This window comes from Mchenga conophoros, linkage group LG22, assembly GCF_057382185.1.
Source record: "Mchenga conophoros isolate Kocher_MC1m ecotype Shallow Benthic linkage group LG22, M_conophoros_male_GT1.1, whole genome shotgun sequence".
NCBI classification, from domain to species: domain Eukaryota; kingdom Metazoa; phylum Chordata; class Actinopteri; order Cichliformes; family Cichlidae; genus Mchenga; species Mchenga conophoros.
In genome coordinates, this window is record NC_140546.1 from 5,588,149 (window position 1) to 5,615,738 (window position 27,590).

The following is a 27,590-nucleotide window of genomic DNA, read 5'->3' on the forward strand; positions in this document are numbered from 1 at the left end:
TTAGATTGTCACAACTCTGGCTATGTTACTGACATGATGCAGCCGTACAGCTGATTGCTACACTTTGTTAACCAACACTGTTGAAATTCACTGACAACACTGCAAATTCGAGGCTTCATAGTGACACCTCACAAACCAGTGAATGATGTTATGGTGGCTATGACCTTCTTTTAAATATGATGCACAGTCCAAACCCACTTTCATCAAAATGAGTTTGGAATTTTCAGGAGTTTCTCACAGGATCCATGAAGGAAGCCAAGATGAAATCTGTAAATGATTCCAGTTATTTTTCTTCTTTACATTAGGATCATCATACTGTCATCATGTAGGAAAAGAATTGAGTACAAATACAGTTATTGGATCAGACCAGAATCTGCATGTTCTAAACGTTAGAGGACTCAGATTCTGATGATTGATGATTATGAAAGTTGTGTTGCCCTACAGCCATGTAAGACAGAAGAAAAAAGAAAGAAAGAAGAATGAGGTGAAAAATGACTGTGGAAAGGAGAACGGACAGAATGGGACAACCTTTACAGGTTTCATAAGGAACACAGAGGGAGCTAAACTAAGATGGATAGTCAATATGGATCAGAAGACCGCAGGGGGGAGAGGATAGTCGATCGGGAGAGAGAGAGAGAGAGAGAGAGAGAGAGAGAGAGAGAGAGAGAGAGTGTGTGTGTGTGTGTTGGAAGTATTCAAAAGAGAGGATCCAAGGCAATAAAGACAGACAGAGAGGAAATCAATGTTCAGGCCAGAGAGACAAACATTTAGAAATGAACTGCAGTCCCTCTCTGTAGTGACAGTAAAAGCCCAAACTTCCACTAGCATTCACAGTCCAGTCACACAGCGGGCAGCAGGAGATTACACAAAAAAAATAAGAGACTCATAACACTGTCAAGACCTGGGAAAAAGCCCTGACTCAGGTATGTGAGATTTTGCAGTAAAGGGATGTTTTGCTTTAGTTATTGGTATTTCAGGTATTGTATGAATATTGTTGAAGTGTGTTGGTCAGTCAGTGCACCAGTTTAGGACAGTCTGAACTATATGATCTTCTATGATGAAATCAACCTGATGGCTACAGCCATGGTCCGAGTCCCTTAAAGGAGATGTAGAAAAACACAGTAACTACTCCTCACATCACCACTAAGGCAGGTAATGTTAAACATGAGAGCTTCCTACATACATTCATGTCCCATAACGTATTCCATTTAATGTAGTTTCTTAAACATTCATCTAGTGCTATTATCAGATCAAAAAATGTTTCGTTTCATTTCAGTAAATATGCGCTGAATCAAAAACACTTGAAGGTTACTGTTTAGACCAGGGATGCCAACCTAAGGCCCAGGGACCAGAATCGGCACAACAAACATTGGACATCTAACTATCGTTCAGAAGTTTCATAGCTTTTTTGACTGTTCAAGACGTCCACTGGGGCATTCATACCGCTCCAAAGTAATTAAGTAAGAGATAAACAAATAATGGAAATGTTTCTGTCTTTCACCAGCCACTATAGAAAAAGTAGATGGGGCACAAATGCATAAATAATGCATTTTTTCCACAGAGGTTACAAAAATAGCACATTTTCATATATTAAGATATCTGGGGGATTAATTGCGTAGTTAAACTTTACACCCATAGGAAAGGGAGTAGCACAGGCCAAGCACACTTAATATCAAAGTGGTCTGTCTGTGGCTCATTATGTAAAATGAGTTTGAAATACCTGGTTTAGAGCATTTTCCTTATTCTAATATAAACTGCTGAGGCAGACAGGGTCATCAACATTGGCATGCAAAAACATAGTACTAAAGATGATGCTTATAAATGTGACGATTTTAGTCAGTTAGTCCTCTTTTCCTCTGCCGAAAATAGTTTGGAAATTTTTTCTTTAGTGAATGCAACAATAGATTTTGATAGATGTCGCTCAGGCATTTTGATAGATGTCACCCAGTTTTGTTTTGTTTTTTTCAAGCTGAAATGTTCCTGAGACAAAGGTAATTAGCCTGAAGAACAAAGGAGGTCTTAAAAGGTATAAAAGTATAAAAATACATAGCTGAAATTCCAGCCCAGTTATGGACCATTTGACTTTGGACAACGTTCTTGTCCCTTTGGGATTCCTGATAACTGGACAGACACTAATTATAAAGTTTGCAAGTTCCTTTCAAACTTGTCGTTGCTTGGAAGTGAGAATGATGTAATGGTGTCTGCATCACTGAGCTCACAGCTGCACTTTTCATTAGAGCAGCAGGAACACACTCTTCTGATCAGAGAGAGGAAGTTTCAGGCATTTTATGGGCAGCTGGTCTGACACAATTCAGACAAGTTATTTAATATAGCTTGATTAATGTGTTTAATAACATGTTGTTAACAAGGAGGCTCATCTGACCACAATGAGAAGGATGATGAGGCTTAGAAGATTGAGGTATGTTGCAATAGGAAGACAACTGCAGCACCTTTTTGTAAAGCACCCAATGGAATGGACTAAATGAACACAGTTCACATTATATGTACGTTAGGTTAGCATGTTAGGTAGTGATTCATACTGTGGGCGTAAAGGTGAAAATCAATGGCTGTCTGTCTGTGTGTCTCTGTGTTAGCCTCATGATGTGCTGGAAACCTGTCCACAGCGTACCTTATCTCTTGTCTCATGACAGCAGAAACAGACCCTGAATTGGATAAGCGGTTTAAGGAAATTGATGGATGTGTCAGGAATGGCAGTGGAGGTGTTCATGAGGACCCACAATAAATAACACAAGGTAGATGAAATAAACTCGAACCCAACAGTCAGAAATTGAATTGAAAATAAAGCAAAGTGGGCTCTGAAGTAAAACCCAAAACAGACAAAATCATAGTTTAACTGATTTATTGGAATACAGTGAGCATGCACATGCAGAGATGCCAGCAAGGAAGACTTTCAGGAGACTGAACAGGTAATTGGGAGAGATGCTGAGGTTGGTAATGCCAGCAGAGTACACAGAAACACCCCATAGAATAATTTGTGAGGTGAGTACTCAAAGGAGTTGTAGAAGGGTGGCAAGTATGTTAATACAGAGAAGTTTCACTGAAAAGCGAGCTGTTCTTCAGCCACACGGGGAGCACTGGGAAGTGGTTACACTTCGCAGTGGTTTCAGTTCTTTCCACACAGAAAAGCATCCAAGTGAACTCCAAGCATCCTAAAGTGCATCATTACAAACTGCATGAATATGTTTAGTCTGCAGTTGTGTTGAAGACAGGAGCAACAAAAGTAAATACAGGAAGGGACTGAGTTCTTGGCTACTGAGAATTTAGAGAACTTACATTTGTTTTATTGCTAGTTTATAGTCTGTAGTGTCTATGGCACCCTGCCCCATGCCAGAATGCAAAGTAGTGTAACAAACACAAATTTGTTACACTACTTGTTGCATTACTTCCATCTTTCTCCCTAAACTGACTTGAAACACGTTGTCTCATATTTACTATTTAACAGTATAATATATAGGCTGCTGTTCATCACACCAGTTGAAGTTCAGGGTCTGGCTGCTGGGCTGGGGTTGAAATACACTCAGCTCATCACTCTCGGTTCTTTGCTAGTTTAGCGTTAGCATGCTGCCTGTGAAGATGTTAGCAAAGAGCTTAAGTTGTGTTAGCAGCATAATGCAGCTGCTGGATGCAGTTTGCACTTTCCTATCGCACTCTCATCCTTTTGTGCAATAAAAATCAAAGTAATCTCCATATCCAGGCTGTGGACTAATTGTCCCCTCCAGCACACTGACTAAAATCGGCAAGTACAAGCAGAACCAAAGGGAGGCAGACTAGCAATTCCAAGGAATTGAACTGGCAAGAACTGGGAATGAGTTTCTCAATTCCCATTCCTAGTACACATGCAATGCACTACATACTTGCTTGTACATCATGCAAATTTCACCATGGTATGCTGAGAAATACAATTTTACTGTGATTGTGATGCTACTGCATTTTGTGAACATTTGCAACTTGCTATGCCATACATAATGCTAAATGCTTCTGAAGCAAAGATGATAGTTAAGTTATAAAACACAACATTAAACAATGCTACAACAGGAATAGTTTTACCTGCAATGCCTCAAAAAAGTTAGCCAGGTAGCGCTGAAGCCTTCTGGTTGAAAACTGTTTGGTGTTCCTTAGTTACTGACAGCAGAAACATCAGCGCAAAGTTATGTAATTTATCTATGGTGTGCTCTTATATAGAAATTATACTGGTTTGGTGCATTCTGGAATAAATATAATATAATCATTTAATATCATTTAATATTCCACAAAAATATAACATCAAAACGATTTAGTAAGCAAATGTGTTATGCAAGAGGTGAGTCATGCTTTAATAAGGGGCCATAATGCATTTCATTTTCAGGCTTGCCATTGTTACATAAGTGCTGATATCAAGACATGCAAATATGCTTCTGAACTAATCAATTTTTCACTCACTGTGTAACCTGATCTGGATTTTTTCTCCTGTGACATTTGAAGCCGATCCTTTGCCCTCAGTAGCCCAGGATGTGTGGTGAAAGGTGGAAAAATGGTGAAAATGTTAAAAATAATCCCAGTTGGATTGCTAAGGACTGGAGATCACTTATTACTGAGATAACTGACTAGTTCAGCAGTGATATTCATCATGACGCATTATGTTAAAACCATCACATTTAGTCCTTTTAAACATGGACCTGTTGTACTTCTGTATTTTCATTCATTGACTCCGGACCACTTTGGTATGATACTTCACTATAATCTGGTTCAGTCACTCTGTCTAAAAGAAGCTTTTTCAGCTCCCCATTTAAGTTTTTGTGATTGGCTTCGCTTGTCACTTGAAAAAAGAAACCGTAGGCAGGAGGTGGGTGCAGGTGGAGCTTCTGGTCTCATACACAGAGCCATGTGCTTGCCATAACCGTTTTATCCTCTCTCTTATGACATCATACAGAGCCAGAAATATATGAAATGCCCACCCCGATTTACACTATAGGCAGTATAAAATATGCCTGTAGCTTTCAGGTGTGAAAAGTGATGACAGTGCAGAAGTGCCTTAAACCTGTATTTTCTTTAATGGCCACTAGGAGGCGATACCTGTGATTGCAAAAACACCTCAGGGAAAATGGCCATTTGCCCTGGTCTATGTGACCACTTTGCTGTTGGAATTATGGACTCAGTGTTTCACTCAATATGATGTGAAATCAGTGACTGAGTCTGTTTTTGAAATTCTGGTCATTCCAGGTTTCAGAAAAGAGGATCCATGTATTTGTATTTGCTAGTGAGTAAAGTAAGATCTACCACTCACAGTGTAAACACTGGTCACATTTATGATCACCTACCACTTCAACCACAAGATAAGTAAAATCATAATTTGTTTCCTTTAATAAATTGTGTCTTTATATAAACTATCAACTGACAAAATTATAACAGTTTTAACAGTGACGCATAACATTTTATTTCCCCATTTTTTCCATTTATTTAACAATCTTTCGATCAATTTTAATTAACAAACAAACTGTCTCCAAACTACTGCTCAAATTCCCACAAGAGTTTTTAAATGAGTGCACATTATGAACAACTAAACACAAAGGAGGCTGGATCCAGGCAAGCTTTATTGGTTTTAAACTTTTAAACAAAACACTGCTGGCAGATTAAAATCCTGCAAATAGTACATTTTCAGGAATATTGAAAACAAAAGTCTCTATTGGAACCAACATGTTTTAGTAATAACATGGCCAATTATTGTCTGATCATGAATCATTAATGTAAACTTTTCCCCTATCATTGATAATGTAAACATATCCAGGGTAACTGGCATAAAGAATATACAGTGAGAACATATATACACCCAAATCACAGTCTGAGGAAACGTCTGCGCTGAATAAAAGAAGTAAACTTTTCAAAAGTGGTTCACGGAATCAGAGCTCTACATCTCTAATGTGATGTCCTCAAAAACACCGTTCTGATTTATTTGTATCAAGAAAAAAACCCTCAGAGGTCAGCTACATAAATATATCTCTGTGTGTGTGTGTGTCTGTTTGTGTTAGTGTGTGTGTGTGTGTTTGTGTGTGCTCGCTACACAGCAAGGATGCTCAGCTTTGGCATTTAAAATAAACATCTCAAAACATAAAGCAGAAGCTCTCATAATCAGCTGCTAAAGAATTTTCTATTTCATTTTCACATAGCAAATATTCATAAAATATGCTATTAACACTGCAATTAATTTGCTACAATGTTTTTCGTTAACAGTATCACAGGCTGTAAGCGTAACATTTCTCCCCAGTAGGTCTAAAAATGGCTACAAACAATGCCCTATGCTAGGCATGATTGTTAATATGCTACAAAAACAAGCAATCTTTCTGGTCACTGTGCAACAGGAGAACTTGGATAGGAGGCAAACTGGAAAATGTGTTTCATAGTAACATATTTATAGGTACTCAGAATCAGAAGCTTTATTCAGTTAGTTTTTTTCAATATACCTCTAAATAACCCCAAACAATCCAAATCATTCCAAATAATCCCAAACTTGCTCTCTGTAATATTGGAAGGACTAACATTTTTCTGTTATGCTACAAACTGTAAACATAGGTGACCTTAAATTTTCTATCTTGCTGTTTAAAAAAGATTCATATTATGAGGATTTAAAATGTGCAGATTGAAAGTGTTTTTAAACTTTAAAGTGCTAAGCTAAATACATATTAAAGCACGAAAACCTGGAATCATACCCATTTTTAGTTTGCTCTCCATCCAAGTTTATGTTCATCAAAGCCTCGACCTCCATCTGTTCTTTATATAAACACACTATTTCATTATAACAAACCAGGAAGATTGAGATTCAATTATGAACCTGTCAGTTCAGGTAAGAACACCGTCACCAAAGTGCACCAAAGTTAAACACTGTTAGATCATTTCATTGTCAAACCTCACAGAGCTCACACAATTTAAGCTATCGGGATTCAAAACGCTTTCTCAGTCTACCTAAACCCAGGCTTGTCCTTGTCATGCATTATCTGACTAAAGCCCCAATCACACAGGCTTAAAGACTGAACATCTAGTAACCACCGCTTACAAGTGAAACATGTGCATTCTCTTACCAGAAAATGTATATTCTGTAATCAGTTACGAGTGGTTGTTACAATGTTGCACTAAAAACCTCCTTGTAGTTGCTAACAGGAAGCTGCAGTCATCTGTAGTTTGCATTAAAAATGCCAATGTCTGCAAACATGTGCCAACTACATGGTGGTGGTACTACTAAGTGGTAGTAAAACTGTGAAGAGTGCGACATAAACCAGAAACAAGAGACCAACGGCCTTCAAAATAAAAGTATTAGTTGCAGCGGGAAGGCACAACTTTTACTTGAAGGCAAACGTTTTCCATTTCTGGTTTGTATTGCCCTTCAAATTCCATGTATTCCACTACAGCTCAGAGAGCAGTTGGCAAGTGTTTGCAGACAAGTTGGTATCTGCCATGCAAACTACAGGCAACTGTGGCAATCTGCTAGCCACCAATGCAATCACAAGGAGTTGTTGGCGCAGCACCTCCTTAGCAATCAATTTCACCTAGTGACAACCAGGAACATTCAGTATTTACCAACTTTTTTAGGGAATTTAGATATTTTCCGTAGTAACCAGAGGTTGCCAGGGCATCACTGACCTGTGTGACCGGGGCCTTAATGACACATCTGTTGTCACTGATGGAAGGTCTGAGAGTTTGCTGCTGCTGTTGCTACATCAGGCTACGTCAGACAGAGCAGAAACAAAGCGCCAAATACAAATCACTACAAATGGAAAGAGCCATCTTCCTTGGATATTTATTTTAGAAAACTGGTAGATAATCAATTATTAATAACTCCATATAAACCAACCAAGTAAAAAAGGCAAGGTAAGTTCAGTCCTATTGGAGTTCTTTTAGTGAATTGAATAGATTCAAATGAAATTCAATCTCCACCTGGTTTTACATTTTCTCATATCTGCATGTAGTATTAAGTATACATCTAAGACAATAAATTCTAAGTTCATGGCGTCAACATTAAAACTCCAAGGCATCCAGTTTGATTGTACCATGGGTGATCACCGCTGAAAGAGACAGTCCCCATTCGCTCAGGTCATGGAAACCTTCAACCTGTGAAGCTCCCACAGATGGTCGTTGACTGTGCTCAGTTAAAAAGTCTCAGTTACATCTTCTGCTTCAGTCTTCAAAATGTTAAACATTCATTCTCAAAGCTTCCAACTTCTAATACAAACAACTTAGAAAATTTGATAGCTAAAACATCTTAAACATATGGGAGAACATTTATTTCAGCAAGATCGCAGAAGAGGGAGAAGAAGATCTGTACATTAGAAGTATAAATCTCTATTCATACACAGTTTACCTCTGGTTGTACCTGTAGGTCATGGTACAAGGGCAAAAGTGATAAGTGATACTGATTATTAATACACTGGGCACTCTGTATCATAAAGATGGTTTTTCATGAACAGGGTTGGGAAGAACTGAAGGATGTGGTGGTGTTAAATTTAAATACACCTGGAAATTCCATGTGAAAGCAGACGAAACATTAAATAATGTTTTTTTTTTTTCAATAAACACTAATAACATTTTTTTAATATGTTAAAGTAGCTAGGCCTTATTAGAGCTTGTCTGCTGGCTTTTTTACAGCACACTTCTGTCAAACATTTTATTTATTTCTTTACATCTGCACTGTAAAATGATGTGGTAATGCAGGGATGTCTTTTTGTTTTATAGCTCAAACTGGAGATTAGAAATTTCACCAAGGATTTTTCCATTGGCCTTTTGGATTAATATGGGAATCTGTGGGAAATAAAAGTACTTTTATTTACTTTTTTTCTAAACTTTTCTTCCATGAAGATAAATGTTTTCTGAAATTTAATTAAAACTCTTATTTTTTGTTGTTGTAAAATGAAATAAATTACTAAATAAAATCAAGATAATTTTGTTTTAAATCAGAATAAATAGCCTTAAAAAATGGTCCATCCTAGTTGTGAACCAGATTTTAAAGATATAAAATAAATATGGTTTACACAATGTGAAAATGTGCAAACAAACATTCAATGGTCAAAGTCCTCCTTTAACTGAGACGACCGGAGTCAAATTTAGATGTATTCTCTGAAAACTGTGAGCTGTGTTAGATGTAACACCCTCAAAAGTCTACTGCATGTAGCTTCCCTTATGGACAAATACCAAAATGTAAACAATAATTATAATAATATACATATTTTTTTAATAATCATTACTAAGGTGTTACTTCCATGAAACCAAGATTTATTTCTAAAGTAATCAAGATACTGCATCGACCTTCCCAACCACATTCACAAAAATATGAAAACATTAATTACAAGAAATTTGAGTAATGTTTTCATATGATTCATAATTCAACATTTATCTTGTTTTTGTGAATGGACAGCATTTTGGAAGTGATTCAGCTTCCTGTTTCCTGTGCTGTTTGACACTGTTGCCTGTGTATCATGGCCGTGATGATGAATGTACCCGTCAGAAACCCCACAAACGTCTTGTTGCTACTAATCATCGTATCTCTCACTCCCTCCCATGTTCCCTCCCAGCGTGTTAAAAGTTTTGTTGAGTGTCTGTCTTCATCTCGGGCTCAGCATCAGCAGTGAGTCATCCCTCCGCCCACCTGCTTCTCTTCACCTCCTCCCCTCTTTTCTCTCCTCTTTTTTGATCTCCTTAAACCTCACTTCTTCTACTTTTTTGCTACAACCCTTCCTCCCACACACTTGGCGGGTACGGGATCTGTGTTCATGTGTGTTTTTGTCGTGTGGTGTATAAGCGCTGTAACAGAACCAATCTAACCCCCCACCCTCATCCCCAACCCCAGATGTGTTTTTCCCTCCTGCGCCCTCCATATGTAGCCTAGCATGGCGAGGCGCTCATTCGCATGTGTGCGTGGTAGCGTGGAGGAGGCACGGCAGAGGGTGGTGCCGCCATAGGCAGGGACTGGGGTGCAGGCCCACTCGGGTGAGGGTGTGGCTGAGGGTGGGAGTGGATATGTGAACCCCTGGACAGGGTCGAGGTGGCACCTGGGTGAAGAGGATGTGGATATGAGGAGGTGGTGGAGGAGGAAGAAGCTGGTTGGAGCTGGTAGCTGGCAGCTGATGACGGTCCAGAGGAAGAGGGTGTTGCCTGGGAGCTGCTGCCCCCCTTGGGAAATGGCTGCTGGGGTGGAGTTTGGTTGAGCTGGATGGAGATGTCAGAGGAGACATCGGAGGCACTGCGGCCTCGCTGTGGTGGAGCCCAGGAGTCTGGGTGGAGGTACTGGCCGCTGTAGTCGCTGCAGTCGGACATGCGGGGGCGGTACAGTGCAGGGTGGGGCCGGTAAAGCTCCTCCTCAGCGTAACGCTTCATGAAGAGGTAGACAGACATCACTCCTGCACCCTGGAGACACAAACAAAATACAAATTAGAATGAAGGGTAAATTTAACTGGGAAGAATAAGATAAAATATATAAATTAAAGTTGAAAATAAAATAACTGTACAACAAAATACACAATACACAATATAGAACTATATAAGAATGTATGAAGAAATCTAAATATAAATAAATATATACACAATAACAGCAGCTGTACAAGTATTAACCGGAAATGAAGAATATAGTGACCAGTGTTGTGCAAAACCAAAGTCCAGAAAGTCCAGTGTGTGTGTAAGAACTGTATGTGTGGGTCAGTACTGTGTGGTGGTGTGATTGAGAGACCGTATCGCCTGCTCCTCCTCAGTCTCTCTGTGTTGGTCTTCAGGGAGCGGAATCGCTTTCCTGACCTCAACAGAGAGAACAGTCTGTTGTTGGGATGGCTGAGGTCCTTCACGATCTTCCTGGCCTTGGTCCAGCACCGCCTGCTGTAATTTAGTAGCTTTTCCTTATGGCTAATATTTGTAATCACAGCTCAAGTTTAGTTGCAGGTAGACTTCTTCCCTATCATCTATAGTAAGATATAGAAGCTATGCTTTGGGACTATAAACCTTCATTCAAAAGGAAGAAACGGTAATCATTATGCAGTCCCAACATGCACCAGTGCTGCCACTGCACAGAGGAAGGACCTTGCAGACATAGATGATTGAGTTTGGTGTGGAAGAACTTGATTGGCTTGCACGGTCTATCTGATATCATTGTGTTGATGTTTTTCTAGGATCAACATTGCATCTGACAAATCACATAATTATGATGTCATAGCTTTGCAACTTGGACAATAACTTGCCGATGTCCTTTCATGAAAAATCTTTAAAGAAACAGATCAATCAACGTTTTGTAGATCCAGGAATAACACCAACATGATGAGTATCTCACATCGAGAGCCTTGCACAGAGTCCTGACCTCAACCCAACAGAACACCTTTGGGATGAATTAGAGCAGAGACCAAGCCAGACCTTTATCTCCAACATCAGTGTCTGAGCTCACAAAGGCACTTCTGAAAGAACTTTCTAAAATCCCCAAAGGATTTGAAGCTGTTATAGCTGCAAAGGGTGTGTCGACATCACATCCTTTGTAGCTATAGAATCTATAGATTAAGAATGGGATGTCACTCAAGTTCACATGCAGGTGAAGACAGACGAGCAAATACTTTTGGAAATATTGCATATATATTATTGCTATCTTTCTTATAGTGGAAGTAGTTAGCTTCTAAAAAAATGTTAAATGATTGAAATCACATGTATAATCCAAAACATACCTACTGGCTATAGAATTTCAGATTTAACTGGCCATATTCAAAACAGCTCTAGTAATATAGTTTAGGATAGACAGCAATGCAAGTGACGCTGATGCATTGACAATGTCTGCCAAAAAAACCCATAAATTAGATGAAGCGGGAACAGGCTCCTCTCTCTCTCCATCCATGACACGACAACATCTGCATTGCCTAAGGGAGCCAAAGAGAACAATGCAGAGTTCCCAGAAAATTCCCATACGCTTAAAGATTTACTAAACACAAGAATCAGCATCATCCTCCCTAAAGTGCAACACACCATAAGGAGGAGGGTGGGGGGATGAAATAAATCCGTACTAATTTTGCAGAGAGTTGACAAAAAGGCTCGGTGCTCCTTAGTGGAATGAGCCATTATCAAAAATGTATTCATGTTTTCACCCGGGCATCCGCTGAGCATTCACAGCTCATTCACTATTCATCCACAACATCATCGCTACAACAACCCTGAAACCTGAATGCTGATGAACGTGTGTGTGTGTGTGTGTGTGTGTGTGTGTGTGTGTGTGTGTGTGTGTGTGTGTGTGTGTGTGTGTGTGTGTGTGTGTGTGTGTGTGTGACAGAAAAATTATGTAGTTAAATGTTCTTTGCTATTCCAGCGCAGGTTAGAAGAAGAGTGGGGAAGAAAAGAGAAGATAAGGTATGGAAAGAGGGCAGAGTTAAAGAAAATAAATAAAAGGAGAGGAAGTAAGATGAAGGAATGAAGTGATAAAACATGTAAAAAAAAAAAAAGGGGGGGGAAGCGAGTGAATGGATGATTAGAAAAGAAAAAAAAAGAAAAAAAAAAAAAGAAGAGGATGCCTGAGTGACACATGCATGAGTAAAGATGCTAAGACGGATAAACCCATGTCAAAGGAATGCAAAGACGACAGGTAAATGAGCGAAAAGAGGATTAAATAGGAAAAGAAGGGCAAGACTAATAGAAGATTAGGAGGAGCATGTGATTACAGCAGGTGAAGACGCGATAAAGACAGATGACAGCCACTTTATGGGCACGAAAGATGGGAAACAAGATGGGAGGATAGAAGAAAGGATAAAAATTGGAATGAATAAGAAAAATTTAGAGGAAATGGAGGACAAAAATAAAGATGGGACGTGAATTAAAAAAAAATTAACAGGAGAATCAAAGCAAAAGCTAAGCAAGAAAACATGAGTCAAAGATTTAAGCGAGGACTGGAGCAGAAGAAAACAGGATTATAGACTGAAAGATAACTGAAGAGGGAGGACTAAGATCAAAGAAACGATGGTGAAAAAAAGAAGTGGGAAGGGAAGAAATATGAAGTAAGAGAGAAGAGAGCAAAGAAGAGAGCAAAAGATGAAGTTAAGCCACACCATGCAAGAGGACAGCAGAGGAGATAAGAAGAAGAAGAAGGAGGGGACAACAGAGGATTAAAGAACTGAAGATAAAAGGAGAGAGAAAGAGACAAGATAAAAGTAGAGGACATATAAAGAGAGAAAAGACTTGAGTTAGGCAGAGAAGAGACAGCAGGAAAAGGGAAAGGAGAAAGACAAAAGGGACAGAGATGAAATGGAAGGAATGAAGGATGAAGGAGGAGTGGAGCACCCTCTTTCTCCCAGTGAGGAATATTTGGATGCATATGAAGCTGTGCTGCGACAGAGCTGCTGCCCTCAAGTATTCAAGCTATTAACATTTATGAATATTGATGCGGGCAAGATGACGGGCTCCTACGCAGGCACTTTTTAAATCTGTGTGTGTTTAGCTGAATAAGTCTGCATTTTCAGCAAGCGTGCATGCATGAGTGTGTGCGACTGTGTGTGCACATGTTTAGACAGCATGGTCGACATCCAAGCAAGATTCCAAACAATCTCTGCATGAACATTAAGGCTTATAAATGTTGAGCAGCAGCACATTTTTGTGTCACTGGGAACTTCTCACTGTGCCCGAGCACATCTGCAGTGTGTGAGTTTTCCGTTCAGCATGCGATCACTCACGTGTTTGTCTGTGTGCAGCAGCTGTGCGTGTTCGTGCTTGATTAACTCTTTGAGAATGCGTGTGGTGGTGCATATTAGCGTGCTTCAATCACCTCTTTGAGGAGGAAGGAGGAGGCGGCAAAGGCAAAGGACCAGCCGTAGTGATAGTGGAAGAACTGCTCAGGCTCTCGAGGTCGGTTCATCACCTCATCGTTAATACTGGAGATGTACAAAACCAGACCCACCACCAGACTAAGACCTGCAAGAGCACAAATACACACATATGGTAATCACACAGTGAGAAAGATAGATGGTCCCGCTGTATGATAATATAGCGTATCCACGTCTCCTTGCATAAGTAAAATATAACATCAGAAGATGAGTCAAGTGTTGGATGTTATTCTGAGCCATCTGCTTTCCCCAGAGCAGGCACTGGAACTCCCTCGGGAACAGGGTATTCCTGCAGGCTGGTAACCTCTATAAACACATATCTGCACATGAATATGCAGAAGTCGAATGAAAGGGACATGATTTAAGTTACAAAAAGCTTTCTGGTTTTTGTTTGCAGTCTGCTTGTCATCACATTTGAGTAGGCTGCAGTTAGATGCTGGTACTGTGCAGACCCTTTAGGAAACACAGAAGGTGTTTTATTTTTCAAAAACTTAATCTCAAAAACATGGATTATTATTTGACAGCGTTAAGGTTTTATTTGGTTTTCTAATATATAGCTTATATCTGCTTTCATAAACAAACAGCAGAGTACGGAACAGGAAAACTTGACCCAAACACCTTTAAGATCACACGGAACACCTAGCTGTAGATAGTTGTAGATAAGCAGGACTCGAAACTCAAAAAAAATACAAACTAAGAAAACGTAATCTAAACTGGAACCAAAGGACGTGGAAGCTAGGAAACAATAAACAGACAAACTAGAAGCTAACTATGAACACCAGGGAGCCCAAGGACCACAAGAAGGACGCACAGCAATGTGGGACAACGCAACAACTGGCAGAGGAAGACAGAGGACTAAATACACAGAGGATAACGAGGGGATGGGAAACAGGAGGGAAACACAGCTGGAAGTAATCAGACAAAATGAGACAGGGAGGAAGCAAAACTGAATACAGTTGTGAAACACAGGATGTGAGACTGTGAAAAGAAAACAGGAAACAAGACATGACAGACTACATATGAAATGTGGACACAGGGGAGGCAAGGACACAGAACCATGAAGCATACGACATCAAAGAATTATAACTGAAACCAGAATTTACAGAGCCAGTGCCATGACACTATCTACTGTTAGTCTTTAACCTCCTAGGACCCGAACTCTTCCACAGCATGCAGTTTTAATTTCTCTTTGATATTTGGGCATGAATGTAAAAATAAAGAATTACCAGATTTTTTTTACCTTATTTTTCTTTTTATGAAAAGTCAGAGCCACATATGAGGATATTCGTTTAAAATTTTGATAGAACAGTAGCAGTATAATGTCCTCGTAAGTGGATATCAGGCCCTTGTAGAGCAAAATTGAGTATTTTGGTCTAAATAACCCAAAATGTGATGTCCACATATGTGGACGCCAGGTCCTAGGAGGTTAAAGTTTAGATAGCCTCTGTTTGAGACACAGGGTGTGATGTACTCAACATGTGTAGATGCCATAGGATTGTTTATACATTTTAAGTTTCTCTTTTCAATTAAATATGGGGTTCAATGTATTTGCAAATCATTGCATTCTAGTATTAGTTCATTTTTGCTCAACGTGGCAAAGACCAAGGAACTGATCGTGGACTTCAGGAAGACCAGGAAACACTTGACCCCTGTTTCAATCCAGGGGGTCAGTGTTGACATTGTGGAGGACTATAAATACCTTGGAGTACACATTGACAATAAACTGGACTGGGCTAAAAACACCACAGCACTTTACAGGAAGGGCCAGAGTCGTCTCTATTTTTTGAGGCGACTGAGGTCCTTCAACATCTGCCAGAAAATGCTGAGGATTTTCTATGAGTCTGTTGTGGCCAGTGCGATCCTCTATGCTGTTGCATGCTGGGGGAGCAGGCTGAGGGTCGCAGATGCCAACAGACTTAATAAACTGATCCGTAAGGCCAGCAATGTTGTGGGGATGGAGCTGGACTCCCTCAAGGTGGTGTCGGAGAGGCGGATGCTGTCCAAGATAAAGACAATGTTGGATAACACCTCCCACCCACTCCATGACATGCTGGTCAGTCACAGGAGCTCGTTCAGTGAGAGACTGAGATTACCGAAAAGCACCACTGAATGACACAAGAAATCATTCCTGCCTGTGGCCATCTCCCTGTACAACGCATCCACTTAACACACTGTTTACTGCTACAGCTACACATGTTTCTTTTCCAACTATTTATTTATAAGTGACTTATGTATGTATGTATGTATATATATGTATATATTGTACTATTCTTAGTTAGCGTATTGTCTGTCTTGTCTTAATGTTGGTTTAAAATGGAGCACTGTAACAAAAAATAATTTCCCCCAGGGATCAATAAAGTATTCTGATTCTGATTTTACACACAGTTTTTGAAGCAGTCATGGTCCTACAGTGGATTCATTAGCTCATCTCCACTGTGGAGAATAGTTAGGAATTAAAAGTATAAATGGATTAAATAACATATCTAAAACACATACTTCTGTTTTTTGTAATAAAACGTGACCACAATGACTCAAAAATGATAACAGCTCCTCTGTGACCTTTACTGTCACCTTTTAGGGCTCCTGGAAATTAGTGTAGCCAAGAGGTTAAGATGAGTTTATTCTGACAATTAAAATAATGGACTGTCACTGTAAACACAGTAAGACAAACAACTGTACATACCAATGTTTTGGACAGGGCATAATATACTATAAGACACCACTATATACTCATCTAAATGTGCAAAGTGTATCATTTTTGAGTCAAAACAGTTTCATGTTAAATACAAGAGCAAAAAGAAAGAAACAAGCAGCTTATGACATTTAGTTCTCTATCCTTCATAAATGTTTAACAAACCTCCAAACTACAAATAACCAGTAAATCAGGAGGGGCGAGGCTAATGCTGCATTCCCCGGTTACCCTGAAATACTAATCCCATCTGAATGGGCCTTTCTTCTTGTTTGTGCGTGTGTGTATTTGTGTGCATGTGTGCACTTTGTAGCTGGAATAGCTAATGATAATGTGTCCTGCTTGTACTGTAAATAGGCTGAGAAACAAGCTGTGCTGTGGCAAACAGAGATAAACAAGAACACAATCCCACAAACACACTTCGTATGGGAGAAGCGAAGCCTCATTAGGAGTGCGTCAGTTCCTCCCCTGTCGACAGACTAACCACAGCAACTGACCTGCAAAATCCTTCAACAGTGAAACCCTCTCATTCCAAACACAGCAAATGATGCAGATGCTTCCACTTAAAATCACCTTACAGCTCATTTTCTCTAAAAGTGTCACCGGCGGATTCATCTCATTGACTGTGCTACATAACACTGAAATAAATAAATAAATATATAAACGTAGCCTACATGGAGCTTCCAAAAGTGTGTTAAGCCATATTTAGGCTGCTACACTGACATGTCACAGAGACTCTGTAGCTCAGCAGATCTGCTGTGCTCCTCCTTAAAAATGTAAATGCATGTCGGACACAGCTGCACAACATGATGTCATGAATTATCCTATCATTGTTTTCCCCTATGTTGATGATTGAGACAGCTTACAGTGAAGACAATATTATTTAGGGACATTGTAGCGATTGACCCAACAGACTGCAACAATTTGAGGAGTGTTTATTGCAAATCGCATAAAAATGCTTGAAAAATACATGACAGGTTCAACACCCACTTTAGCTTTTCAGCTGGTCTCACACACACAACTTCCTCCAGCTCTCCAGCTTCACTATGTAAAGGGAGAAGCCTCGTTAGTGAAATCCCCGACACCTGTCCCTCCAGCCTCCTTGGCACTGCCTCACTCCTCCCCTGCAGCTGAGCCAGGGACCACACCTCCGCCACAGATATATTTATCAAGCAATAGATGCAACCAGTGCTGGTCACACACTACTCCTGACTGAAAATACATGTTCACTAGATACTTTTTCTTTGTGTAACAGACTAATATCTAGGATACAAAATAGTAATTGACCTTTCAATTTCAAGAAAAGATAAAAGTTGACAAGAAAAATCCAACAAAAGACAACAGGGTGTATGATTCAGACTAAACAAAAAATGACTGACTGGGTGTTGAAAGCATCCCACCTACAGAAAAGTCAGTACATATCAAAAAGAAAATTGTTATCATATACTGTATTTACAGGCAACAAGACTTTGGTGAGTACTGATCTATATTGTGATATTTTTAAGTTCAACGTCAAACCGCTCTATTAGTGGAAAACGAAGGACATTAGTCTGAACACTGTATTTCCTTCATTTGGCCATCAGATGGCAGTGTTGTGAACAGAATGCACATCTCAGTAAAAGCCTCCCAGACATGTGGTGCTAGGACCCATGAACACACATGAATGAGCACACACACATTCATTGGAGAGGAGGTGGAGAAACAGCAGAGAGGGGAGAAAATTACTGGAGGAAGGACAGACAGGAGAAAACAGAGGAAACAGCTGGTACACAGTCACCATGTTATAACCTCAGGCTGCTTTGTGACTGATGGCAAGTTTTCACAAGACAAATACACACATGCTGATTTTCTGCAACCGCGTGATGTCATTCTCACTGATATGTGGAGCGTGCTCTTTTATGGCAAACAACAAGAGAACAGCGCACAATAGAAGTGAGCTTAAGTGTCGTCAATTTGCTGTTCAGAAGTGAAACTGGCAATCATCAGCCATCGATTTCTCACCTAACGCTTTCAGCCGTGAACAACAGGACAGAAATCTTCTACTTCTCAAAAGAAGCCCAACAATTGTTGTTGATTTTTCTTTTTTTTAAGCCACAGAACGTCAGCAAAGGTGAAAAGAGGCTGTCAGGGTTTATTCTGAGAGTCTGTTTTCCAAACAAACAAACATAAAACTAAAAAACAGAATAAAAAATATAAAAACTGATCCTCTTTCAGATGCTCTTAATAGACCTTTTTTTCATTAGTAGACTTCAAATTCCCATTTAAAGACCACATAATTATAGAGTTTCAGTCTTAATGAAATGTGGCATCGACGAGATGGTCATGAGACCAGTTACGGCTTGGAAATGTGCAGCTGAGGAAAAGATAGACGCAGAACTAGAGGCAGCTACAGATCCTGAGTTGGGAGTGACAAGGACGGAAAGGATTAAGACAACTCTGGTTGGACTCATCAGCTGCAAGAGAGGTGTTGTTTAATTAGCTTGGACACATGGAGAGGACAGATACTGGGTATACTGGGAGAAGGATGTGGAAAAGCGAGTTAGAATAGAAGAAGACCGAAGGTAGTTACGAGATGCGTCGACAGACGACATGCATGCAGGTGTAGTTTATATAAAATAGAGGTGTCACAACACCCATTATTTTATGAAGCCTTATTGTTTGAAGATTTACTTTATTTTCACTTAGCTTTTAGAAACAAGATGCGATCAGCGACAAACATGAAAAGGGCTGAAAATCCAAAGATATACAAACTCATCTGGCCATCACTCATCGATCACAAGGCGACCCTAAAGCATGCCCTCCTTTATTGACCTAAATAAAGGTCAAGGTCACGGGAACTTGAACTCATCAGACGTTTTTAGTAAATGCACCTATGGGGTGAATTTTAAAATCCTATGTCACCAAGTTATCACATTCACAGACTTGGGTGTCCACTGTGCTCACCCACGGACACACTGGGTGATAACACATGATATATATTTATAAAAGGGAAAATAATGAAAACATATATATATAAAAAAACAGCAAAAACAATGCGTATTAATGCAAATTCTATCATGTGTGCGTACACATATTTCGTGTTTGGTAATATGTGTTTCATGCACAGATTTGTGTGTTTGACTCGTGTCGATGCATAAATGTGTTTCTCCTTGGCTTGGCGACATTCCTATGACATCATGTGTCCAGTCAGCACTCCACCATGCTAAGCTGGCATCTGCGAGGTAAAGCTCCCTCATGCACGAAATAATAAAAAAGGAAAGAGAAACAGGAAGGTGATGTCATCTTATCGGCTCATAGTAAGAGAGAGAGTGACTTCAAGCAAAACGAAATCTCAGCAACTAATGGACCATCCGAGGAAACTGAGCAAAAACGTCACCCGGCCTTCCTGCAGCGACACGAGGAGGTGATGTGATGTCACCTTGTTGGCTGCACTGACTCTTAAAGCACAACTGAGACACTAAGCTCATTAAAACAAAATCCTGCTGGACCCTCGTACAAAGCAGTTCTGTTTTTCATACTGTTGATCCACATTTGTTTTTAATAGATTGAATTTTTACTCCTACCTGTTTTCTCAGTGGTTTGTTTTAACACATTAGGAATACTGACCACTGATCAGTGTAAATCATTTACAGATATTCATAGCTGTACTTGCATGTGCATGTTAAAGTGAGATTTTAGTCTAACAAAGGTGGTTTTATTTTTACTGTCATTACTCTTTAGGTCACCATACAAGCAAATAACTTGGTCTGCAGTATTTTACGAGTTTACAGCAAATTTAAAATCAATGTCACATTCTCACTCAGTATTTTACAAGATGCTCTAAGTGAGATATAGATTAACTGGTAAAGGAAAACTAAAATCACAAAGGAAAATGTGTCAGTCACAGGAATTTACAAGTCTGCTGGAACAAACACTAGTGTGCTTTCCAAAACTCCCTTATCCGGCTGCGGGACAGCATCTGAACTGAATGCACAGATGTTTAATGTACCAATTTTACATTTGCAGGGCTCTAATGTGCAGCTGTCACATTAGACATAAACAGCAGCACTGAGAGTGCACCGAGTGCATATGCTCCTTTTATTTCACAGTTTTCTGACAGATGCTCTCTTGGCTATTTTGCAGTATCTGTCTTGACTTTTGCCTGCTATCGCCTCTGATAACGTCTGACTGAAGCAGGCAGTCGCTCCTTTTGGTTTTTTTTAAAGAAGTGAAACAACACATTTAATGTGCGTTTCTGTGCACAGAGACTGAAGCAACAAACCTGAGTCAACAAAGAGGGATTATTACCTATTATTGCTGAATTGGGTTTTTAGGTGCTGTTGAGCCAGTAAAATAAAACATGGTCAAAGAGTCCAAAGACAAATCTCTTTCATAACCCATTTTCATTGATGCTGCTGCAGCACAATACAGTCTCTGGGTATAAAGTATGTTACCACCTTAGAAAGATATGTAAACAACTACCACTAAATCCATTTCCATTGGTGAACCAGTCTCTCCAAAGCTGTGGACATTAAGTTGTCACTATGACAATTTCTCTTTGGTTGGCTGCAAGGATTTGCTCCACTTTAGTTGAAAGAGACATTAGTGAGCTCCAGTACTGACAAGAGGTAAAGGGACCTGGCTCGCAGTTAACATCCCAAAGGAAGATGAGCTTGAAGTCGGGTCTTTGTGCAGGTTCCTCTGCACAAAAATAGGGAAAACCTCTTCTTTGGCAGCATGATAAAAAGGCACTGTCATGTTGAAATACATTCAAAAATGTTGGAGACACACTGCTGTTTAAAACTCTATGTTTTGCTGGAGATGAGCCCATGATAAATGCCTCCGGGCCAAATATATCTAGTCAGGGTTGTCTGCACGCTTTAAGCCGCATAATATAATTTGGGTGAGTGTTACAGATAAAGTAAATCTCGTTTTTTAAAAGCACCATGCGGGTCACCAAGCGTGATCAACCACACAAAACAGTTACACCTAGTAACTTTCCACTGGGATAGAATTCGACTGGAAGTTGATGTCCAGTCCACTTACTGCAGTGAGATAATGGGAGAGTTTTGGCTCTGACCCCAAATGTGTCATCCCGAATAAAACCAACCTTCTCATTACTGAATTTCTGATTGAAACGTCAAAATGTACTAAAGCTACTTTCCAGATGGCTTGACTTATGTTGAAAGTTTTTACCAAAAGCCCACAGCAAGACCTCAAATCACTGCTGCCCTGTAGCTCCTCCAGCGGAGAGCAATTATTTGGAATTAAGCCCCATTCACTGTTCAGCCAGCAGCAAGAACAAGGTATGGCCTGACAAGCTGTCAGCTGGAAAACGCTTAGAAGAGCTGCAGAGTGAATCTTCATCCACCGAACCGTCTCTTTTATTAACCTTTAGGAATGTTGACTTTTAACAAGTGCACTTCTCTTCTGCTGCCTGGTTGCTATTTAACATCTTATCTAAGCAGACAGGTGAAAGAGGAGTTTGACACCTTCAAGGCTTAGGTGTTCACAACTGTTATGCTACAGCACAACAAGAAAGAGAAGAGATTTCTAACTACAATCCATCTAACTCTAAGGACAATAAGTTAAAAATGCTATTATAGAAACTATAACCTCAACCACTATAATCCCTAATAGACTACAAAGCTTTTGCTAAAGCCTTTTTATCTGTAGCACTGCGATGAGCTTTAAATCTTCCACCATCACGGACTGTAAAGCCTGCAATTTAAAGCGAGGCAAGGATAGACTGACCTGCAAGCAGTTGATGAGAGTTCACAGTTGGATTTAATCACCTGATCATAAACCCCTGAGAGTGCCTGGCGGCTGAAATGTCCTCAGGATGTGCATATGTTCCATTAATTTGATGGAGCTCACTTTTATTTTTTGGCATCAATAGAATGAGAACATTTGATTTTGTGTTTCTTGTATAACCAGAGAATGTGTTTTCTCTCTGCAGACCCTCCGTCCATAGATTTTACGACAGCTGTGCGCTTATGTTTGTCTCCGAGGCAGCTCTGCAATGACCGAAAAAAACAGCAGAATAATTGGAAAATCAGGAAACAAACTGTGACAAGACAAGTGTAGTTGTGTGCAGTTGTTCCATGAGTTCTGTGAGGTTTTGATTGTTTCCATGAGTAAACAACAGTTAGTGTGCACAGGCTGAGGATATTTTATTTATCCCACTCACACTTTCGGTTCAGATTAACTTTACCTGACAGAATGAAGAATATACCAGAAACGAAGGCGAGGATGGTGCGCTGCGGCCGAATGTGCCCGATATTGCTGATTACAAAGGCGGTGAAGACAAAGAGCAGGGAGACCATGGGGAAGGGAGTGGCGGTCCGGACCATTTCTGAAGAAAAAAAGGAAGGATTAGTAGAATGAGTGTGTGATACGAATAAAAATGAGGAAAACTTCAAACTCATAAAAGTTTAAGCCTTCAGAAATGGTCACATTAATCAAGAATAATTTAAAATGTTACCAAATTATTTCCTGAATTAAAAATAAAGCTTCGAGCAAATTAACTACGACACATGAAGTCGATAAAGTGGATTTTTTTCATAATGTGCAGAATATTTCTCTAAAGCCCAAAAATGTCTAATGCCATGTTGCTGCACATAATAACAACGTTGTGACTTTGTGTTTGGGTTGTTTTGTGTATTTTAAATGATTTAAGGTTTATCATGTTGTTACATCTATTTTTTTTTTTACAAAGTCTGTGTTTTCTTTAGTCGTGGGAAAAGTGGAAAATCTGCCCCGATGACCACTGTAACCACACAGGTGTAGCATACTGTAGCACACCATTTCACCATAAAACTATCAAACCATTAAGAGCCAGATAACTACATTTAACATCATACTGGTTGTTGTATGTAATATTATTTCCAATTGCCTTTTATTTTATATAGCCTCAGCTTTATTGTGGTTGGTCTGTGTAAGTTCTTAGTCATCTACTTCACGGTACTCGTAAGTTGGAGGCAAATGGACCTTCTTTTACGATCATGAAGTTGTGTCACCTCTCATATGAAAAGCTTTGCCAGTTCTAAAAACTGATGGCGAGTTCCAGTTACTAAACTCATTGTGGCGTTGTCACCTTGCAGGTGGTCCTGAGAGATGTCTACACACGACGTCACCACGTGAGTCACCAAGGGTCACATGAATGAAGGTGTGAAGTAAAGACGTGCAAAGAATTTTTCTCATGCACAACATCCCGGTTGAGCAGAGCCAGGCCAAAACTAGTTAATCTCAAGGACAAAACAACTAAACACAAGCTGAACAACATTATGTATGCAATGCAATGCAATGCAGTGAGGGGTATTAAGACTGATACCTACTGGAGACACAACCGACACAACATAGGAGAGTCAGTTCATTAGGATGAGACTGTGTATCCCCTTTTATTTACAAGAACAAGAATTACTTCTACTGTACTGAACAGTTAAGATAACACTTTGTCTTTTTGTGTTGTCAGAAATCTTCAAGTAAGCATAGGAACCAGAAGTCTGCTGGAGCTCGCTCAGTGTTACGTTGAGTAAGGTCTATGATTTATTCAGTAACCTCTCCGACGGAGCTGCTGCAGTGTTATGACTTGTGCATGTACCTGAGGACATTTATCTAGCATTAAGCGGCGCACACGTCTTCCCCCTGGTGTCTTTAACAACACTGAGTGTGTGCTTTACTTCAGAGAGCAAAATGCAGAGGGCTAGTTCATAGTGTCAACATCTTGAATCATTAAAACAGCTCAAAGACAAAAGGAAAAAAAGAAATGGTGAACTCTGAAATAGTTTATCTTTTTTTTTTCAAATAAAAATGTTGCTTCATAGGTTATTTGGTTAGCAACATTTGATTTTAAAGCAAATCTGGCATAATTGGCTTAATTTATGAATTCCTACAAAAAGTTTGAGTTAACAAAAATCATGTTAGCAAACATGCAGACATGCCTGGAGCATTTGTTAGCACACGAGGAAATGGTTTGGCACTTGCTCATCAGTGGCATCTGAATCAGTGCAGTTTGTCCACAGCCTAATGCTCAGCTGTGCCATCAAACATAAACTAAAGAGTGCACCAATCTTCTTTCTGCTGAAATGGACTAGACTGTTTTCATTAGATCTTGCACCAGATGCTTCCATTTCTTAGACATCAGTAACCTACATGGAACAGATATTTGAAGGAAGAGAAAACTTATAAGCCAAACCTGAAAGCTGTGCATGTTATGTCTGAGAGTAGAAGAAAAATCATGAGTGAAATGTGAATTTTCAGTATTTGGGTGATCTTAGATACAGAGCTAACACAGGTTACACCTATACACCAGTAATGTAGGACAGCCATGGTTCCTCCAACTAAGAAATCGTGTAAAATTTATTCATTTTTAATACTCTCATTACTTTTGGACTATTGTAATACTCTGTACACAAGCCTGAGTTAAAATACCATTTCCTGCCTCCAGCTTGTTGAAAATTCAGCTGCCAGAGTTTTAACAAATTCAAAGAGACAGGACCACATTGCATCCCACATCCCATTTTTACAAGGCCACACTGGCTATACACATTTGATATCAAATTGATATTAGTTACATTTACATGGCCTCCCTTCTGCATCCATTACAGTTTTACTCAGGCCTCACGACTTGAGCCACTGCCTTTGTTTCTCAGGTCAGACTGGTCTAACTGTTCCATCAGCTCATTAAAGAAGGCACTTTCTGTTTGAAACCATCAAGTTTTGATGTCTTTATCCAGACAGGGAGTGTGCTAACCTCACCTCCTCTCCAAAATGGTCCCACAGTTCTGTGTATAGTCCTGCGTAATGACTGAAACCCAAAGTCGAAGTGACCTGGCAGAGAAGCTGGTCATTGCCCTGGCTCTGTTTTAATCGTATTTAACCAGGAAAAAAACATCCATTGACATTAGAAATCTCTTTTACTATAAATAATTTATATTAAGTAATTTATTAATTTATTTATTGTTGTATTATTCAGTGTTTATTTAACTTTTCTATTTTAACATTTGTATTTGTTGTTGCTGTTTTAACTCTGTTTATTAAACACATCGTGGGGTTGTCACCCCGGGTATCAACTCTTTTGCGTTTTGTAAAGCACTTTGTAACCAACATTTGAAATGTGACATGAATAAATTGTAATATTATTGTTATATAAATCTCTTGAAAGTGGTGCAGTGGTGGAGACATGCAATGATCTAATGTAGCAAAACCAAACACATAAAACAAAAAACTGTATTTGTTAGAGTTAAATTGTTAAATGTTTGTCATTTTTATGTTTACCATTTGTACAGTGTTTTAACTCTGATGAAGTGTCCAGTATTAAACTTCACATATACCCTGAACTGTAAGCAACATGTAAGCCTTTAGAAACAACTTCTGACCTTCTGATCTGTATATCACATGTATAAACATTTTCTTCCAGACATATATACTCCATATGTTGCACAAATAGGTGTTCTGTCTTTAGGAGAAGTGTTTTAATGTTTTAATGGTAATTAACTATTCTGTTTAATCAAAGACATTTTCATAATTGCCCCACATAATATCTTCCAGTAACAAGTGTTTTTTTTTTATTTCTACCTGAACCACCAGAGAGCACCTGTCAGATCAGTCATCAGAGCCATGCAACGCTCTCCTCTTTCCTTTGTTCTTATGTTACAGACCCACACAAGGCATCACAAAAACCACGTGTAAGGAATATTTAAGTCAACAAAAGATATGTATGCATGTATTTTGTGTGTCTGTTGTTGAGTGACTCATAGAGTCACAGCTCTATTTAGCACTGAGAAGACAAATCAGCAAACAACTGTAATAATAGACTGATGTGAAACAGATGTAAAGACAGAAATGTTGGTGAGTCTGGTCTGTCTTCCTACGAGAGACTATTTCTCTAGTTGCAGATTTAAAAGAAGGTAGAAACTTTGAAATTTCAAATAAATATAAGAGTCTGTGTGTGTATGAAAGTGACTTACTGAGTATGTTGGCTGTGTTTTCTGTCGTGATCTCTATCTCTGGCTCTGTGAAATATTCCGATGCCACACATCTGCCCTTCTCGGACCCTGGGGGGGAAAGAAAAAAGTGAAAAAGAAAGAAAGACGAGAAAAAGGAAAGCCACAAGCGGGTAGCACGGTTGGACTTGTTTGGGTGGCAAACAGTCGGGGGATTATGCGCATGCAGAAATAAAACCAGTATAAACAAACAAAGAGGTTATAAAAACCCAGAGAAAGGGCAGACAGCCAGACTGAGACAGAGCGACAGTGGAGACAAAGAGATTTAGAAAGGACAAATAAAATGAGAGGTGAAAGAGAAGCGAGGCATCTCAAAAGAAATGAGTTTAAAAAAACAGAAACAGGGAGGCAGAGAATGGAAAGGAGAGAAAAAGTGAATTAGAGGCAGAGACAGATGGAGGTCAGGAGGTTCGGGAGAAAACAAGGTCTGAGCAGAGAGGGAGAGGAGCTGAATGCAGACACAACGATTAACCTCAAACTGTAGCCACAGACACACACATACAATACACAACACGCAAACCTGACATCTGTATGTATACAAAAACATAACAGAAAACGATGCACAAATCTGCAGACAAATGTGATAGCTCCCTTCCCTCTCTCACCCACACACTCTCTTCCAAATGCCACTGGCGTTTTCCCTCCTCTGACCTTTTGTACCAGGCGTCAGACAACAGGGAAACACAAACATGGCCACCTCCCCAGAGCAACACCATCATGACCCGAAAGACAGAGACAGCTACTGCAATAAGGACAGCTATTTGTGTTTCGGTGTCCTGCCTGCTGGTGTTTGTTTGCGTGTACGAGTGAAAATACCTTTTTTTATCATTCGGTTCAAAAACAATTATCTAACAAAGCCAAATTCTGCCACAGGTGACTTTTTCTCCCAATCATAATAAATATTGTACCTATTTTAAGAAGTTAGATTTGGGCATAGTCTTTAGCTAGGCATCATCCAACAGCTGATGTCATGTTTGGATCTTATTTACGAGTTTAATGCCCATAATATGCCCAAGTTAAATATTTGTGATGTTTCAGGACACTCAGGGCACTCAAAACGTCTCTAATACTTCTGTTCCTGACTGAGTATTATACAGC

General features: G+C 39.6%; 1 protein-coding gene across 1 annotated transcript in view; it reads right to left on the reverse strand.

Annotated features, from left to right (window-relative positions):
- Positions 1 to 5,573: 5,573 nt before the first annotated feature.
- LOC146548633 (voltage-dependent calcium channel gamma-7 subunit-like) overlaps positions 5,574 to 27,590 on the reverse strand; it is a 40,807-nt gene continuing 18,790 nt past the window's right edge. The window contains exons 3-6 of the mRNA XM_085262480.1: positions 26,457 to 26,543; positions 22,700 to 22,840; positions 13,760 to 13,905; positions 5,574 to 10,389 (exon numbers count right to left, since the gene is read on the reverse strand). Of these exons, the coding sequence (XP_085118606.1) occupies positions 9,868 to 10,389; positions 13,760 to 13,905; positions 22,700 to 22,840; positions 26,457 to 26,543 (896 nt within the window). The 3' untranslated portion in view covers positions 5,574 to 9,867. The remainder of the gene's footprint in view (positions 10,390 to 13,759; positions 13,906 to 22,699; positions 22,841 to 26,456; positions 26,544 to 27,590) is intronic.